Genomic DNA, 19,203 nt, shown 5'->3' on the forward strand with positions numbered 1-19,203 from the left:
ATGATCAAATGCTCCCTCACAAAGCCGAAAAGTAGGAGGCCACTGGAGGAGTGAATTCTGGCCTCCCCACCCCACAACCACCCACTGACACTGAAATGAGGATTAGAAGGGGGAAGCTGATCTTAACCAGGGAATTGAGCAAGTGGAGCTATCTTGTCCTCAAAACGCCATGCTTGAAATTATTAAGTAAGGGTCAAAGGTCGGCATTTTTTTTTAAAGGTGTCTTGGACATTATTGTAAGTTTGTGACACCCAATCGTCAAAACCCGAAGCAATGAACATCTATAGATGGGCTTGTTACTGTCGCCTCTCACAGAAGTGCAACTCTCAATATAACTTAATCAAGTCAATTAATACTGTTTAATAAATAGGCCAGAAAATTAGCTGAGAGTTTTTCTCGGCGGGATGCGGCGTGCGACCAGTTATGGAAGATTGTCCCTTGAATCACTAAGGCAAACTTTGTTGAGTGTCATTTTACATAAAGCAATCACATAAAAAAAGAGTTATAAATAGAAAAAATTCCAAAATTCTCCCACAGACAGACAGGGAAATCGAAACATCAAAAAAAAAAAAAAAAACCAACCAAAAAAAAAAACCAAGAAACAAAATAAAACACAACCACCCCCACGCCCACACCCCATCTGCTTCAAGTTCTTCTGATCATACAGTACTCAACATCTTTGGATATTTTACAACGTACAACTCTGAACTGCAGCCAAGAGAAAGCAAAAAGAACTAACCAGTCGTCTGAAAAATTGAGTTTATAAGAAGTCATTACCTTTACAAAATAAAAACAAAAGCCCAACACCACTGGATTCCAATGTGTTCACTTTTCCTCGATTTCTTTTAAAGTTTGGGTCAGCCCCAATCCCTCGGCCGATGGGGGGAGCATGGGCATGCTGGCTGGCGGGCCCCAGAAGCGAGTGTCTGAAATGGAGACAGGAATCCAAGAGACGGCTACCCAGGCAGATGACACCTGAAGACAAGAGGGGTCGGAAGCAAGTCCCTGTGGCCAAAATGGCATCTGGTGGTACGTGGGGTCAAGGGGGGTTCTCTTCTGGGGAGCTGGGAGAGTGACAGAGTCTGTGGTCTTCTCTGGCCTTTTTGTTTTTTTTAGGTTTGCTCAGGAGGAAGCCAAGGCGATAGGAAGAGCCCAAGTCTCTTGAGCCCACAGCTCCGGGACTGGGGACACCAGCCCTGGGCACCCCTGCTGATGAACTCTCCCCGTTTCCGGGCTACTGAGAAACAAAAGCAAACTCAGCCAGACAAGGGAGGGAAGGGCAGGAGAGGACAGAGAAGATCAGAAAGGCACTGGGCCGGCGGAGCTGTCTTCCTTCGCAGGACCCGCGACAAACTCAAGAACCAGGGAGAGGGTGTGGACCCCAACCCCCAGGGCCCTTCAAACCCACATCAGAGCCCAGGCTCTGGCTCCCCGCACGGAGGGGGCCACACACCCCAGCTTCACCCCTGGAGGGAGGAGGGAGGGGTCGAGGGTGCTCAAACACAGCACAGAGGGCCATGGCCAGCCACGCCAAAGCCCTGAGAAACTGGAACTTGAGAAGCGACTAGAAACCCCAGACACCAGGTGCTTTGTCCAGAATCATGGTGGAGGGAGGCGGTTGCCAGGTGTTAAGAGGCAGGCCTGGTCCCGTCTATGTTGACCCCAGGAGTCCCAAGAGACTCGGTACAGCACTGAAGGGGGCATGTGGAGGCGGGGTAAATGCTAACTGGTCATCCTCAGGGCCCCAGACATGCACCGCAGCCTGCCCGGGAGGAGGGTAGGATTCAGAGTTCCCCAAAGCTGCCTGCAGGCTGTGGACAAGCCCCACCTCAGCTCTCTCTCTCTGTCACCCTGTCTAGTGTGGCCACGTTTCTCACCTGTGCTAATACAGAGGTGGATGTGATAAAATGGAAATCCCATAAGACAGATGGTTTCATCACAGACTTCAGGAGTGGAAAGCTCTGCCCTCTCCAGAATTCTCTGTGGAGGGATAGGCCTGTACACGTGCGAGGGTGGCTGGGAGAGGGGAAAATAAGAGGAGAAACTAGCAGCCCCCTTTCACAGCAGGGTGAAACCTGGGTGCAAAGGGCTCCTGTCCAAGGTCACTGGACAGTGAGGGAAAAATGGGCCTGGACTGCAGGAGCCTTGCTCCTGACTCCAGGAGGCGTCCCTGCCAATAGGGCATTTCCCATAAGCATCCCAGGACTGCTGGAGACGGGGATGCCTCCTCAGAGTAGTGTCTGTAGGGACTTTGCCATAGGGTGAGGCTCAGCCAGGCTGTGTGTGCCAGGACCCTACCCTCCTCCCTGCTCCATCTGGCCTGCCTCTGGCCAAGCCACCTCCCTCCATCTAGCGCCACACAGCTCCAAAGTGCTCCTGGGCACCAGCGTGTGGCCTCCTCTGTGGCGTGGGCCTGTGTGAGTGTCTGTGTGAGAGCCACAGAGACAGTCAGGGAGCAGCCAGGCCCTCGGGGAGGAGAAGCCCATCTCAGACACCAGCAAAAGGGAGGCAGCTGCCTCAGGAGGCCCGGAAAAGACCATTGCTGCTTATCTGTTTTTTCATTTTCCCATTGCGATTTGAAATACAAAGTTCAGAGCCACTGGGTGAGGCAGGGTGGGCCTGGTGGGAGAGGGTACGGGGCTGCTGGACTGGGGTGACAAGGACCAGCCTAGTTGTTGGCTTCAGACATGGAGGCCATATGGTTGAGGCCCGCGAGCCCGGGGAGGCCGGCCAGGCCCGCGGCCCACGGGTCGGGCAACGGGAAGTAGGGCCGCGCGGCGGCCACGTTCTCAGCCAGCGCGAAGGCCAGGAGGCCCCCGGCGTTGCGCTCGGCCTCCAGCTGCGCGCGCCCGAACAGCTTCATCTGCGTCTCCTCGAACTGCCGCTCGAGCTCCTGCAGGCTCAGCGCACCCTTGGGCGCCGCCAGGAAGTGCTTGGCGGGGCTGGGGCCCGGGAGGCACACGGCCGCCCCGCCCAGGTGGCCGCCCACATCGCCCAGCGCCGGTGGCATCACGAAGGCCGCCTTGTCGGGCGCCGCGCCGCCGGGCCCGAAGAGCAGGCTGGCGGCCCTCCAGGCGGCGGGCTTGCGGCCGCGCCGGGGCCGCGCCATGCGGCAGCTCTGGCGCTTGATGTGGCGGTGCAGGTGGTCGGAGCGCGTGAAGCTCTTGTAGCAGAACTCGCACTGGTAGGGCCGCACGCCCGTGTGGATGCGCATGTGGTTCTTGAGGTCGTAGTTGTGCACGAACTTGGCGTTGCAGTGGATGCACAGGTAGGGCCGCTCCCCCGTGTGCTTCCGCATGTGGATCTTCAGCTTGTCCTGCCTGCAATGCAGAGCCTGGATCAGTGCCTGCGCAGAAGGCCCGGAGCCACTCCTAACCCTCTGCTCCTTCCTCCTCCAGAACCTGCTAAGGCTCCCTCCTACCATGGTGTCAAACCCCAGGAACGGCACCCATGCTGAGAGTTACCTTCAACGGCTGCCCCACCCCAAACAGGTGTGGCCACTCACCTGGATTAGAGGGCTGGAGAAGGGGCAGTGTCCTAACAGGCATCCTCCACTCCAGAACTCCTTTTACACATTAGCTCAGAGTCATGAAGCTCCTACTCTGGCGGGGGCCTGGCTCACAGACTGGGAAATAGACTAGCTGGGGACACAGGCCCGCGAGGTCAGCAGTCTGTCTTTAGTCCTTCCACGGAGCAGCAACTTCTGATACTGGATTGCACCTTAATCTCATACCCCCTCTTTTCAAGCAACAGTTTTCCCTCCGGGCCCATCCTGCGCTGTTGCCCAGGGCCCCTGGTCCCATCCCAGCTCCTGAGCTGTTGCGATCTGTCTGTCCTCAGCGCTAATCTGGGAGGCTTTGGAAGCCGGCACACCTTGTTCAAGTCTCCTGCACTGCGGTTTCTCATCCCAAGCCCTGGGCTGTCCTCTTTGTAGACCATTCCAGGATTTACAAAAGAGCCAGGTGCAACAAGAATGCAGCCTAATCTAGGGCAAAGCTTCTCAGGATTTAAGGGGTATTATTCAGAGGTAAGGTATGGTGTAGGCGTGGGGCTCCCCTCGGGGGTGTGAGACCCACCACTAACATGCTGGGTGACCTTAGGCAAGTTACTTAACTTCTCTGCACAGGGCTGAACCTAGCACAGACATCAGTTTGTATTGTTCAGGGCTGATGGAGAGAATCTGGGTTTGTGTTGAACAAGATTCAATACACCTCCTGGTGGTCTTGAAAGGAAAACTGACATCACGGGGTTGTTTTCCTAAAGACGGAGCTCTGGGTAAACCAGCTGGGCTGCAAGGACTCCTCTTAGGATCCTTCTATAGCCTTCCCTAACCAGGCCTGGCAGGCCGGGAAGCTCTGTGTCCAGTCTCCCACCTCCTCCCGGCAGGTGTGGCTTGGGTGGAGTGTCTGCCTGTCATTTTGGGCTCGGGTTTGAGGTTGGGGCAGGTGTGGCGCCCAGGCATCCTCCCTAAAGTGGCCAGATTTAAACCACGCTCAACATAACCCCAGGCCAGCGGGAGCAGGTCCTGGGCTCCCGGTGTCCCCTGGCCGCTAGAGGTCTCACTGGCTCTCATTTTTGGGCTGGTTCTCCAGGGGCAGGGCTAGAGAGAAAAGGACATTCATGTGTACACTGGCAGAGACCAGGGGAGGAGGACCAGGGAGGATGATGCGTCCAGCCCACCTGTGCTCTTGGGAAGGTTGGAGGGCACCTGGGAGGCGGGGGTGGGGGTGGGGAGTAGGATGGGGAGGGAGGAGGAAGGGAGTGCTGCTGCCCAAGCTGGCTGCTGTCTTCCACACACCACATCCTCCTCTCTTCCAATCCCTCTGCCTCTGCCCCTCCCACAACCCGCCAGCTGCCCCTCGGCTGCATAGTACCCTGCTGTGACATCCACGCCCCCTCCCCCTGCCAGCATGCTGCCCCTATGGTATCTGTAACCCACATTTCATCCAGGCGATGGGTTTTTGAGTAGGAAGAGGTCTAAGAGAGCATCCAGGCCAGTGGGCCTCAAACTTGAGTATGCGTCAGAACCACTACCAGGGCTTGATGAGACCCAGGGCTGGGCCCCCTCCCAGAGCTTCTGATGCAGTAGGTCTGGGGAAGAGGGGCGGAGAATTTGCATTTCTAACAAGCTGCCAGATGCTGCTGCTCCTGCTGCTGCTGCTAGCCCATGGACCACTTTGAGAAACACTGGCCCAGGCTAATTCTTCACTCTGCAGATGGGCAAACTGAGGCCCAGGGAGGGGAATTGGCCAAGGGCACCTTACCGGGCAGAGCTGGGACTAGAACTCAGGCCTGTTGGCTCCCAGTCCAGGCCCCTTCCTCACTACTGTAGGGGTGGGGGGAATAGTGCCCTCTAGAGAGGCTATGCAGTGCTGACGACTATGTCTTGGGACTGCACACGTTCACTCAGGCTCTGATGGAACCCTGACGCTAGGTGGTCGGCTAGGCTCACTCACTGGCTATGCGACTTGCCCTCACCAAGGCCTGGTGGAAGGCTCAGTTCAGAGTCATCAGTGGGGTTTTACATACACCATCTCATTTAAATTCCTCACCACAACCTTATAAGGTAGATTTAAAAAAATTCACTATTACGTATAATTAGTAGTATTGGCCCTGAGGATCACCCTCAAATAATGGACAATGCAAATGGTAGATCTTTAAATATCAAGGGCCTATTATAAATATCCACTGCTTCTCCCAAGCTTTTCATTAGGGCATCAGAAATAAATCACATTTCAGCATCAATTGGCCCAAGTGTAAGTAGTGGTGAGAACGTGACTTTAACTTCATTTTACTGAGCACCTGCTATTGGCAGATGAACGACCCTGGAAGGTCCTTATTCAGAGGCAGGGTATGGGGTAGGGGTGGGGCCCCCATTAGGTGGGTAGGAGCTCCTGCTCTAGCTGCAGACCCACCACTAACTGGCTGGGTGACCTTTAGGTAAGTTACTTACTCTCTCTGTGCAGAGCTGAACCTAGGGCCAGATATTAATTCCTATTGTCCAGGGCTGATAAGAGAATGTGGGTTAGTGTGAGCTAGATTCAACATACCTGGTATAATTTCCTCCCTTGGACAGAGGAAAAGTGGGGGCTCAGAGAAGGCAAGCAGCTTTCCCAAAGGTATCCAGCCCGGTGAGGTGCAAAGGGGTCTGGAGGGCTATTTGGGGTGTGGTTTGTTTGCAAGCTGTTCTGAGGTTGAGAAAGGGTAGATTTTCAAAACTGGAACACCCAGCCTGCAGCCTGTAAGGGCTGCCTCAGAAAGTGCAGACCAGAACAATCCAAACAGGGCATTTGCAGCCAGCTTTCTGCCTCCAGGGCCAGAAGACTGGGGCACGCCATGGGGGGAGCTCAGCCCTGGCAGGAGCTGCTGCCCCTAATGAAGACTTTTCACAGGGGCAGGAGAGAGGGCGAGTAGAGTGGGCCAAGCTCATGAGAAACTAGTCCTGGAAAAAAATTTAGAGAGCATCTAGTTTACCAGGAGCACGTGACCATGTTCTGACTCACAGTCTGAGGCAGTGGGCCCAGCAACCTGCATTATTAGCAGTATGCTTCCCAGCACCTTGAAAATATTGATCTAATCCAGTTCCCTCACTTGCAAGATAAGGAAACCAAGGACCAGAGAGGGAATGGCTTTCTAAGGTCGCACACCTCCTATTCCTGTAAATGACCTTTCCGAGTGGATATAATGCGCATAGGCTTCGGCAGAGCAGGGCCCAGTGTAGGCACACTCCAAGAACTGGGCCAGGTTCTTAGTGGCCCTGGGCCTCAGTTTCCTGACCTCTAAAATGGGGGTGCTGGGCTGCACCCTTTTGACCTCTGGTGTTCTGAATGTGTTGATCTGGGTGACAGGCTTATACCGAATCTCTTTCTGGAGCTGGGTTGACCGGTTGCCATCACAGATTTTGGCCCTTCTACCCTTGCCTCTTCACGAATCTGATCTGCTCATGGACACAGCATGAGTGTCTCTGGAAGATGTTCTAGCCAGACTCTCAGGAGCTGAGCTCTTCGTCACTTCCCTTCAGAACTGGAGGTCTGGTGGTCCTCTTTAAATGCTCAAGGCTCCCCTGTGCAGTGGCCCTTGCCCTAACTTACCCTTTAGCATGGCTATCAACCCTCTTTACAAGCTCATCCCTTCTGGTTATAAGATGCATAAGTTCTGGGGAGCCCTGGTGACTACAGTGAATGATACAGAATTGCATACTTGGAAGTTGCTAAGAGAGTAGATCTTAAATATTCTCACCACACACACACACACACACACACACACACACACACACACACACACAGAGGCATCTAGGTGAGACGATGGAGGTGTTAAGTAACCTGACTGTGATAGTCATTTCACAATGCATACGCATATCAAATCATCACATTGGATACCTTAAGGTTATACAATATGTCAATTACATCTCAATAAAGCTGGGGAAAAAAGATCACCCCATCTACTTTTCCAGACCCCTGCCCCTCCCGATAGTACTGCGCCCACACACACGGATATGCTGTTCACCTAGCAGGCCACACTCTGGTCAACTTTGCATCTTTGATCACCTGCCGGCATGAGCTAGATGGCCGGACCCCCTACTGCAGCACCTGCCATATTGTGGGATGGATGCTTGGTACCTGGCTCCTTCCCTGTCTGTGCATATCTTGTGTATGATACCAGTGCTCCATCCTTAGGGTCCTACCAGAGGTCCAAGCCTAGATGCTGACACCCCTCTCTTTGCCTCCTTCCTTCCCAGCTGTGAGCCCTTGCTCTAGCTCTCCTCCTCCCGGCACCCATCTCTTCCATCTCTGAGTTTATTTACTCTTGCAAGCTGCTTTGTCTGAAATGTTTCCCCTCCCAATCCTCCCTGGCCCTTCAAGGTCAAACTCAAGGGCAGTTCTCCACAAACCCCGCCCTGTCCACCCAGGTCTCATCCTTTGCTCTGACCTCCCTGAATACCTGTGACCTGAACACTGCAGCTCAAGGCAGCTCACCCAAGGAACAAGGAAGGAGCAACAGAAGATGATGTGTCGGCGTCCTCCTTTCCTGCTCCCTGATGGCCCCGTAGGTGTCGGCATTGCCCTCCCGGCAGATCGTGAGCTCTGGAGGCCAGGTCTCCCTGTCCACGTCATTTGCACAGGTACTCCTGGCCAATGGAAACGCTCGTTCAGAGGCCACCTCTGCTGCCTTTATTTCTGTGCATGTTATTTCCTAGGCAGGGGCCGTCACGTGTGCTGTTTCCCTAGCTGCCGCTCAGGCCCGCAGAGCCACCACCCTGTCCCTGGCTCCTGGAGCCCTGTCTTGCTAGGAGCTTAGACAGCAAGATGATGCAGGAGGCCGCAAATTCATGGGCAAGGAGCACTGGTCCCCAGCTGATGCAGAGAAGGAAGCTGGCTGGCTCATGGACCTTTCTCTCAGTCCTAAGCATCAGTGTGGATCAGGTGCTTACTGGGCCCCAGGCAGTAATGCCGTATCTCATGGAAGCCTATGCAGTTGGTGTTTCTGTCATTCTCATGAGGGAACAGAAGCAAAGAGAGGTGCAGTAATGTGCCATAGCTGCCCTTATCTTGGGCAATGTGTGAATGGAGTCATAAAACTGGGAGCAACCTTAGGGAGCACCTGCTCCAACTCCTTCATGTTACACATGGGGAAACTGAGGCCCAGAGAGGGGAGGAGACTTGGCCAAAGTCACACAGTTAGTTCAAGGCAGAACCAGGGCCTGAACCTGGGCCTCCTGATTACTGCTCCAGGGCTCTTTCCATGGTCCACCGGGATGCTAAGCTCTGTATTTGCTCGTTCAGCGGCCCTCATTGTGTGCCAGGTGCTGCCTTCTCAGCCCTCAGTCAGCACGTGGCACAGATGGCACTGGCACCTGCTTTGATAAGACCCTTGGGGGCTTTTGTCTTCTGCCTGGTGGACAACACTGAATGCAGAGTGGGTGCTCATGGCAGGTTTGTTGACTGACCAATGACCTGCTGGTGCAGGACCAGTTCTCAGAACTCTAAATCTGATGCGTTCTTCTCTTGCCCTGGTCCTCCTGTCTGCCATCTCATTCCTTTACCCCACACCAGGAAGCCAGCCTAGGTCACATGCCCCACCCTGATTTGCATTCCCTCTTCTAGCTCAGAGAGCTCATCCTCTCCTGGGAAAGACGTGCCAATCCTCATGAGCTCACCCCCAAGTGAAAGTGAGGGCCACGGGGCCTCGCCTGGGGTCCTCGGCTTCCACCAAGGCTCCCGGGCAGGATAATGCTTTCCCAGCACCATCCACCCAGACTTCTTGGTAACCTGATGGTCTGAGACAAACTCTCTTCCTGCTGCCACTGCTAATGACATTACATTGTCTTAATAAGGTCCCCAGAGCTGCCAGGAGTGGGAGGACTAAAAAGAAAATACAGAAGAAAAAAAAAAGCAGCCAAGGCTCCTGGCCTTGTCTGAGAGCAGACAGCTGCTGGGCGGTCCGGAGCGGCCAGCATTTGGCTTGCACTGGAGCCAGGGGGTTGGGGACTGAAAATTGCGACCTCAGTGGGATGTTGGTAGGCGATCCAGTGGGAACTGGGGAAATCATGGCTCACCAGAGATGGACTCCTCAGGGTGCAGAGGGTGTCCATCCTTTCCCAGGGCCTCCGTGGGACCTCTGTTGTCTCGGGGCTGGTCCCTTCTCCAGTGTTGCCTTCACTATGTGCCCTGCCAGACATGGCTGGAGCACCTCTGAGAGCCAGGCTGCAGACAGATGCAGGGGCTACAGGAGGGAAGATGCCCAGCCACAGTCTCCAGAAGCTCCCCGGACAGGCTGCCTGCTCTCGAAGACTGATGTGGTGGGATAGGAGGAATTAAGAGACTTCCAAGGCCTTCAGAGGCCCAGGGCCAGGCCCGGTTGGCAATGATGATGGCTGGAGTTGGGGCAACAAGGCAGGGGGGGCCACCTGCGATGTGGGTGGGCAGGGACAATACCCACCCAGTGCAGCAGCATCCCTTTGCCTGCAGAGAGGACAAATACCTTCTTGTCTTCCTGGCTCACATGCTACCCCCGCTCCCACCCCCTTCTTCCAGGCCCGTACTAGGGGCCATCTCTGGCAGAACCCCGCAGTCCTGACCTTTGGCCCTGGCTTCCAGACTTTCTGGGAGTAGAAGGTAAAGGACTCCTGATGAGGCGGGTCGGGGCAACCTCGGCTCTGCTCTATTTCCTGGGGCTGTTCCTCTTTCTCATGTCAGAGCCAAAGACTCGTTTCAGCAGGAGCTGTCTCTCTGTGGCCAGCGCAGGCACCAACTGGCCTTTCTCAGGCAGAAATTGGTGACCTTGGACCAGGCTGGGGGAGTGTAAACATGGACTCAGGCACAGGCAGAGGCACTCGGAGTCCAAGTGATTATGAGGTCACTAGAGCTTAGGAGAGGACAGCATGGGGCCAGAGAAACACAGTCTGGAGGAAGCCTTTGAGGGCCTGGCTGGGGCTCCAGGGGTGTCTCACATCTGGAACAGTCGGTGGTGAGACAACTGGTAGGACTGGCTGAAATCTAGAGTCCCCTTGGAAGTGAGGTTCCTGACACCAAGGAATAAACAACAGGATGGTGGGGGAGGCCTCAGTCCCTTCTAGGGGACCCACAGAATGAAAGCAGCAGGAAGGGTCTAGGGACGGAAAGGGCTCTGCTGGAAGGCCCCCCGGCCCCTCCACCATGTTGTGGCTGCCAAAGTCATTAGGAATGATGTCCCCATGGTGCGTGGACATTGTGGGAGTTGGTATCTGAGGCCATAACTCGGAACCTGGGCCAAAGGGCCACCTTGCAGGGGGAGGGTAGGCCCCTCCAATATCCCCTAGGAGGGACGGGAGGGGGGTCAGCATCAAGGGGAGAGGAAAGGAGATCTGGCCAGAGAGTAGAAGCTCAGCGGCCATTAAGACTCGGGCTCCAGAAAGGGAAATAGCATCCAAGAGGAGGACGTGAGGGCAGCAGGTCTGCGGCCAATCAGCCCCAGGGAGTCGCTTGGCCTTGCAAGGGAGTCTGGGAATTCCGAGTCAAAGAGGCAGCAGCTGCTGCTTTAAGTGGCTGCTGAAGAGCCTCCAGCTGGGGAAGGAGGGCGGTGATACGGACGGTGGCTGCAGGAAGTCAGCCACAAAGAAGGTCCCCATGGAAAGGCTGCAAGGAGACTTGGCTGCAGAGAGAGCGACGGGAAACCTTGACCTGGACAGGCCAGGATAGGGGCTCTGGAAGACCTCCTTTCGGTCTTGCAGGGCAGCTCTGTGGAGGGGGCAGAAGGGAAGCAAAGACCCAGTGATTCTGAAGAATGTGACAGGGAGGGGGCCCGGGAGGGTTCAACTCGACAGCCGCAGCCCACACGGCAAGATAAAGTCCCTATGTGAGGACGCCAGGAAAATCTCCAACCTCCCCCACTCCGGGGGGTCTCTGCTCCTGGGAACGGGGGCACCCAAGAGCTTGTCTGATCTTTCTCAGGAGGGTCAGAGCCCAGTGGGAACCGAGTGAGGGGGAGGTTTCGATGGAGGCTGGAATGCAGCTGCTTCAGCTGGAGACAGGCCTGGGGGCCCAGACGGCTGTCTTTCTGCTGAGCAGGAGTAAACCGGAGGGAGGGCAGGGCAGATAGCTGGCCGGCAGAACCGCCCCACGGCTGATCTGGCCTGGAGGGGTGTAAGACTGCAGGCACAGAGGCCACCCTAAGTGATCATCAGGAATGTGCTGGGAGGGAGCGTTCTGGAATGCAACCTCCTATACAGCACAGCATCCAGGCCCGAACCAGGAGGCCTACACAGAGAATGCTCTAGTGTCAGGAGGGCCAGGCATCTCACTGTCTTGACTGACCAAGGTTAAAATTTTCCCTAGGAAAGGCAGGGCCGACAGCCTGGTGGGGCCCTCCCAGGAAGCTGTGTGTGGGAAAGCCTGGAAGGGAGGGGGTGGGGAGGGAAAGGAGACGGGAACTGAGGGTGCCATACCCTGAGACGCACATCCCGTTGAAGCCTCAGACCTGGGTCTCCCCTGAAGGGAACTATGTCCCCATTAAGGGGCCAGGCATGGAAGTTAGGGAGGAGGACCCTGGATGGCAGAAGGGGGCCCTCTGGGCTGACTCAGGGGCTGGCTTCCCTGGGTCTGGCCTGTGAAGAATGTCCCCATCTTAGAAGTCATCCCCAGGGGCCTGGGCTGGGTGTCACAGGCTGGAGAGAGGCCCTGGGTGGAGATGAGTGAACTGGACTTGAATTCAGGTTGTGCTCTGATCGATCTCCCTTCTGATAGCCCAGCTTTTGTCAAGCCTGGGGTAGGTGTTCTAACCTGGCCTGTGGATCTAAGGTGCATTCAGGAGGAGGTGGGGGCGGCAGGGCCACTAGTGAGGGACACTGAGGTGGGGTGAATCTTGGGGACTTTGGGTCCAGCGGCTCTGCAGTGATAACAAGAGCACCTTGAGGTCAGCATTGTCGGGCAGAAGGGGACACACCCTGGGCATGTGGGGCCTTGCCCCTTTGCACCTGGAAATTCTCACTGTCGGCTCAGAGCATCTGGGAGAGATTCTGTTTGGGGTTTCCCTCACAGAGGCAGCTGTGAGGAGGCCCAAGGCGCCCTGGAAACAGTCTTGTCCTTCAAAGCAGTCACCAAGGAGCCTGCAGAGCTGTTTTAGCAATGCCACTGTCACCTGAACATAGTCCTGATGGCCTCCTCTGGCAACCTCAAATAGTTTTCAGGCTACCAAAGAGAGTGGGTCCCATTACTTTAGAGGACTCATCTTGTTTTTCCCCAAAAAAGCCTTGTCCCTGATTTGATATTTAACCTGCTTCAAAAAGTTTCACCCTATCCTCAAAGGCCAACACTTCAGACCCACCAGGGGAAATCCAGAGAACAAGCCCCCAGCAGTTCCCAGAGATGAATTTCTCAGAGGACGTGGGGTGACACAGCAGTACCACTGGAATAATGGGGGTCTCTCAGGGTGAGTTCTTTGATGGGGACAGTGGCAGTGTGGGCAAAGGACTGAGTCTAGTAACTCATGGTCACACAGCAGGTATCCACAAGGCTCTGTCCACATCTGACATGCTGAAATGACCAAGCCCTCACGCAAGGCCACTCACCAGAACCTCCCCCACTGTGGACATGGCTGGGAGGTCAGCCTCACATCGGTGACCACCAACGGTACCAACGGACCATATTTTCCCCAAATGAGGCCCATCAAAACCCAGCAGTGGACAGATCTGACTCACATGATCCCACCAGTCAGTTCTGACTACAAAAGCTGCTGCTCAGAAAAGGTACACACCCCACATTTGCTGAATGAGATAGAGTCTATATAAGATGAAAGGTTCATAATGTATTGATTTCATATTTCAAATTCTATAATAGCATAAAGTTAATCCTCTTCCTAACATGGAGAGTCAAGGGGACAACATAAAGAAGGCCCCTCCTTTAGGTCTGACCCAAAAGAGGATTGAAAGGGCCTGTAGGGGTCTCTGTAGTCTCCTGGTCACACATTTTGCTGTCACACATGGACTGGGGTTCAAGTGCCAGCTCTGCCATTTTCCAGCTGTGCTTATGAGTGGCCAGCTGGCCACTGAGAGATGGATTGCTCATCTGTGCACAAAGGCCATGGCACCTCCTGGTCTTCCCAGGGCATGGCTGGGATGAGAGTATATGTAATACACTTAGGACAGCCCCTGACATGTTGAATGTGCACCAGATAAAATAAAGGGGCTGCAGGCCATTGGGGAGCATCAAACTGGCTCAGTGGGTCTACAGTGGGGAAGGGGAGAGGGAGGCCAAGCCAGTAAGGTGCTGGGGCCCCTCACTGCTGCCTTAACCAGAACAGCTCTGCTCTGATCTGTACTATAATTTGGCCTTCCATCTAATATTGTATTTAAGAAAATATTTTAGCTCTTCAAAGAGTTGAAAATTACTACACCAGGTCATGCCTAGCATGCCCTCTGGCAATGACCTTGACATGTGTTTAGGATCCAGTTTGGTCTCCCCTGGAATGGGTCTCTCCCTCCATCCTGGCCCTCCATGCCCCCTCTGCTGTCATCACCGTGGCCTCTGGCCCTGTCCCAGCACCCCTCAGACCCCCCGCCCAAGGGCTGCGGTGCGCACCTGGTGAAGCGGACCTCACAGATGTTGCACATGTATGGCTTCTCCCCGGTGTGGGTCCTCATGTGCCGCGGTAGCTTCCCGGCCCCCATGATGACTTTGTGGCAGATGGGGCACTGCTGAGAGGCCTTGGGCTTCAGCTTGCGCTCCTCTACCAGTGGCCAGGGTGGGAAGAGGCCCCCCAGATGGGTGGCACTCAGGAAGTTGAGATAGGCACCGTAGTCATTCTCTGCCTTGATGGGGCCCAGTGGCCCCCCAGGAAGGTCTGGGAACATGTCCTTGAAAAAGTCATTAGGGAAGGGCGGTGGTGGAGGTGGGGGCAGCTCCTCCTTCTCCTCCTCCTTGATCTTCCGGTTCTTGATGACAAGGTCCAACGGCCCACTGTCCATAGGCTGCTGAGGCAGCTGGGCAAAGGCACCGAAGTCCCCTGGCCAGAGGTGTGGGAAGAAGTCCGGGGCAAACGGAGATAAGGAGGGCCTCCTGTCGGGGATGTTGGCTTTGGGGTAGAGGTTCTCCCTCAGCAGAGATTCGATGGAGAAGTCCCGGATCACACCCAGATGGCCAGGGCTGCCAGCCTGGAAGGAATCAGGGAAGTCCCTGGGTGTGTCTGCATAGGCCTTCTCCGTGAGATGGTCAGTCTTGGAAGGGCTTTGGTGGCAGTTGATGTCCTGGGGGTCAGGCAAGTTTTCTTGATCAGCAAAATCCTCTGTGTCATCATCCTCCTCCTCCTCTTCCTCCTCCTCCTCCTCTTCATCCTCCTCCTCATCATCATCTTCGTCATCATCATCGTCCTCCTTGTCGTCCTCCTCCCCTCCGTCGCCCCCGGGCTCCATGATCTCCAGGCACACGTTCACGATGCACTGGATCTCCAGCATCCTGGCGGCGTTGAGGATGTGCTTGACATTGGAGGCCGTGATGGTGAGCGTGGAGGTGTAGGCGAATTCCAGGATGGCGGCCAGAGCCTCGGGCTGGACAAAGTCGATCTCATAGACATACGGCTGGCTGGCTAAGGTGCCGGCCGTGAAGAGCTTCTTGAAGTACTTGCTGCAGGCGGCCAGGACGGAGCGGTGGGTGCGGTACTCCTGTTCCTGCACCACCAGGAGCACATCGCAGAGCAGGCCGTCATGTCGCTGCTCGTTCAGGCTACACAGGACCTCGCTGCTGTGGTTGGGGAAGGGAATGCCAATGAGCTCGTCAATGCCATTGGCCATGTTCTCAGACAGAGCCCTGCAGGGACACACAGAGAGGGAGACTGGGGTTAGAGGACATGGTCCCAGAGGGGGACACTTAGCTCTGGGACTCTGGATGAGGGGGGCGAGGCTATTGGGCATACTTGGCCACACCATCCCTGCCTAAGCTCCCCACCCCCACCCCTGCTGCTGGAAAGCCAGCCCTCCTTCCTCTCAGCTTTTCCAAATCTCACCGGCCACCCAGAGCTCAGCTCACTAGCTGGGGCTTCTCACTGCTCCACTGGGCTCTCTCCCTGGACTCCTACGGCCCTGGAGTTAGGCTTCTCATTGGGCAGTTGGGGTAGGCTAGTTACAGAGGCTATGGAAGCTTCTGCGGGCGTAATTTCACTGAATTCCATTTTGTTAACATGCCATTGTGGACCACCAGGAAGGACAGCCACATGAAACCCAGCTGCCAGTGTGCTACCGGAATGGCGTCCACCACCCACTAGCACAACATCTGGGGGTCTAGGACCAAAGGGGGAACATTCTCTCACGGCTCAGCGCTCCTGCTGGGAATATGCTGTGGTTTATCCCACAAATCCTCTGACTCCTGTAACAGACGAACGTTTTGCATTGACTACTGTTATGGGCCAAGTTGTGTACCCCGTCAAGTTCATATGTTGAAGTCCTAACCCCCAGCCCCCCAGGATGTGACTGTTTGGAGGCAGGTCCTTTAAAGAGGGGATTAAGGTTAAAATGAGGTCAGATGCATGAGCCCTAATCCAGGATGACTGGTGTCCTTATAGAAAAGGATATTAGGACATAAGAACACAGAAGTCTGCGTGAAGACAGAGGGAGAAGATGACCATCTGTAAGCCAAGGAGAGAGGCCTCAGAAGAAACCAACCTGCCGATATCTTGGTCTTGGACTTCCAGCCTCCGGAACTGTGAGAGAATAAACGTCTGTCATTTAAGGCCCCTAGTCTGTGGGACTTTGTTATGGTGGCCCTCGCAAACTAATACAGCTACTAGGAATCTGAAAACTGAATTTGTGGCCCATTTTCAGCAAGGGAATTGGGGCCTTGTGGGATATGTTTTGCCTTCTGACCTTACTTCTGGATTCATCTTAGGTGATGAAGTTTCCCTTCATTTGCAATTCTTGATCTTTTTTTAAAAAAAATACTGACATCCTATATGTGTATATCGGAGAGCCATTTCACCTATAAGTCAACATTTCAATTCAATCTTAATTTGAGTGCATTGTTAGTTAATTTATCATGTCTGTATTCTGTTACCCTCAGGGAAAGATGCCCCCTAGGAGGAGAAGCCATTCTGAGATTTCTTAGCATTATAAATATTAGACAGAAAGTGAGGCCAGTGACAGCAGCCAGGAGGGAGAGGTGCAACGGCAGCGGGCAGCCCCTCCTCTCAGGGAGCAGAACTCAGAGCCCGAGGCAGCAGGCTCAACCTGGACCAAAGGCTGCCTCAATGTTTATGCCAGAGCATGTAGGGCCTTCTGCTTAGAGCAAAGCTTGACCGACTGTGGTCCGTGCATAAATTCTAGCAAAGGCCTGGCCCTTATCCTGGTGCAATTACAGTGGGGAGAAAATAAAAAGAAAACCCAAACCTGAAAGCCACACGCCCCAGTGGGAAGAGCTTTGGGAATCCCCACACATTTACCTTTTGGGTGTTTCTTTCTGGGAAAGCAGATGCAGGGGGAGGGGAGGAGCAAGAAGTGCCAGGCCCATAATACCCAAGGCACCAGGGACCCAGAAGAGCATCCAGGGTGCTGGGTGCTCCCTCCCCCCAGACGCCCGAGCCTTCCCTGAGCTATCCCACCTGGGCAGGTGCTCAGGAGGTTTCCTGGAGCAAAGGCCTTGCTGCTGTTTTCCTGCCTTCTCATCTTTAAAAGTACCAGGGACCCCACAGGCCATGAATTCATTCCCTAAATAGTCATTGGGTTTCTTCCTGTGCCAGGCACTGCCCAGGGTCCCGGGGATGCAGACAGAACAAAGCAAGAAGGCCCTACTCTAACAGAGCTTACACAGACACGACCGCTGTGACAAAAATAGAGCCAGAGTCACCGAAGAGGACGTAGAGAAGGCAAATGAGCCATCTTCTTTGAAAAAATGTTCAATGTCATTAGACTTTACAGAAATGCAAGTTAAAACCACAATGAGATATCACTAGATACCTATCAGAATGGCTAAAATAAAAGACAGTGACAACACAAAATGCTGGCAAGCATGTGGAGAAACTGGATCTCAAATGCATTGCTGGTGGGGATGTCAACTGGCACAGCCTCCCTGGAAAACAATTTGGCATATGACCCAGCAACTGCACTATTAAGCATTTATCCCAGAGGAATGAAAACTTATGTCCACACAAAGACCTGCACACAAATGCTCATCACAGCTGTATGCATACTAGTCAATAACTGGAAAGAACCAAGATGTCCTTCCACGGGTGAGTGGTTAAACCAACTACACCATGGAGTACTAGTCAGCGATACACAGGAATGAGCTATTGACGCACATGACAACCTGGACGAAGCACAGTGATAAAAGCCACTGCCAACAGGTTACAAACTGTGTGAGGCCTTTTATACAACATTCTTGAGATGACAGCATTATAGAAATGGAGGAGAGGTGGGTGGTTGCTAGTAGCTAAGGAGGGGCTGTGGGGAGGAGGGGGTGGGCATGGCTATAAAAGGACAACAAGAGGGATATCCTCACGGAGATGGAAATGTTCTGTATCAACATCAATATCTTGGTTGATGTTGTACCATGGTTTCCAAAAATGTCACCACTGGGGAAAACTGGGTTAACAGTCCATGGGATATCTGTATTATTTCTTAAAATGACATGTGAAATTGACAATTATGTCAAAAGAAAAAGCTTAATTTAAAAAATCATAGAAAACCACCTAAATCAATCAATCACTCTCCACCGTCATCTCCATCTCGTATCTGTGTCTCTGTAGCAGTGTGTGAGGCGTTGCGTGGTGGGGGAGACTACCCAGGGCCGTCGGGGGGCCCTCCTTGAAGAAATGACATTTGAGCTGAGGCCTGGATGGTGAGAGGGATCCAGTCATGGGTAATGTAGGGAACAGTGTTCTAGGCTGTAGGAACAGCAAGTGCAAAGCAAGCAGACCCACCAAGGTGCTCTAGGTCTGGGAGGCCAAGTGTGGCTCTGAATGATCCCATATAACTTGGTTCTTGTCTACCGAAACCCCATTCCACTTCTGCATCTCTCTGGGGGCCTCAGATGGACCACATCTACCTAGATCCCCCTGAGGCCATGGGTAGGACTCCCCTTCTCTCTGACCAGGGAGGGTGTCCCCAGGCCACAGGCTTCAACCATCTGTGCCACAGAGAGAGCTCTGAGGCTGCCCCCCGACCGCCCGCAGAAAGAGAGAACCTTCTGGAGGCTCTCCCCTTTCCCTGTACCCCACGGCTGTCCCACTCTAATGGTGGGGGTCAGAGGGATGTGGAAGGCTCCGAAGCTAGGGAAGCCGAGGGGCTCATGGCCATGCCTGCTGCGGGTCTCAGGAGGGCTGCTTTGTAGGCAACCGGGCTGGGGGTCAGCAGGTTAGCCCCTCTGAGTCTCTGGTCAGAGAAGAGACCTCAAGTCTGAGCAACATTTGGTTTTGAATGGTCAGAGCCAAGTGCAATGTGACCTTCTGTCTATTGAGTACAGGGACCCGAGGACACTGATCCCCACCTCTTTGGCCCCCAGCTCCCTGCTTCAGGCCCTATGGGAGAGACCGGAAGGATATCAGGGCCAATCTCAGCCGGCACCTTCTCTCCGCAGGCCAGGTCCCAGCCTTAAACAATGCGTTTCCTGAATGAGGGATCCAGACCACCATCTGCCCTCAGGCGTGCTCAGTCTTCACAATAACTTGGATTTAGCTCCTATTATTATCATCATCCCCATTTTACAGATGAGGTAAATGAGGCACAAGAGGATAAATCACACAGAC

At 54.3% G+C, this 19,203-nt stretch overlaps 1 protein-coding gene across 12 annotated transcripts in view; it reads right to left on the reverse strand.

Moving 5' to 3' along the window:
- Positions 1-340: 340 nt before the first annotated feature.
- ZBTB7C (zinc finger and BTB domain containing 7C) overlaps positions 341-19,203 on the reverse strand; it is a 348,185-nt gene continuing 329,322 nt past the window's right edge. For 10 of the 12 annotated variants that reach the window (XM_070275654.1, XM_023647771.2, XM_070275653.1 and 7 more), the window contains 2 exons: positions 14,055-15,278; positions 341-3,320 (listed from right to left, as the gene is read on the reverse strand). In XM_070275654.1, coding sequence (XP_070131755.1) covers positions 2,669-3,320; positions 14,055-15,262 — 1,860 coding nt within the window. In that variant the 5' untranslated portion in view covers positions 15,263-15,278 and the 3' untranslated portion in view covers positions 341-2,668. Of the gene's footprint in view, positions 3,321-14,054; positions 15,279-16,129; positions 16,168-19,203 lie in introns of all 12 variants that reach the window. The other 2 variants (XM_070275649.1, XM_070275648.1) reach the window with 1 other exon arrangement.

This window comes from Equus caballus, chromosome 8 (genome assembly GCF_041296265.1).
Source record: "Equus caballus isolate H_3958 breed thoroughbred chromosome 8, TB-T2T, whole genome shotgun sequence".
Classification (NCBI taxonomy): domain Eukaryota; kingdom Metazoa; phylum Chordata; class Mammalia; order Perissodactyla; family Equidae; genus Equus; species Equus caballus.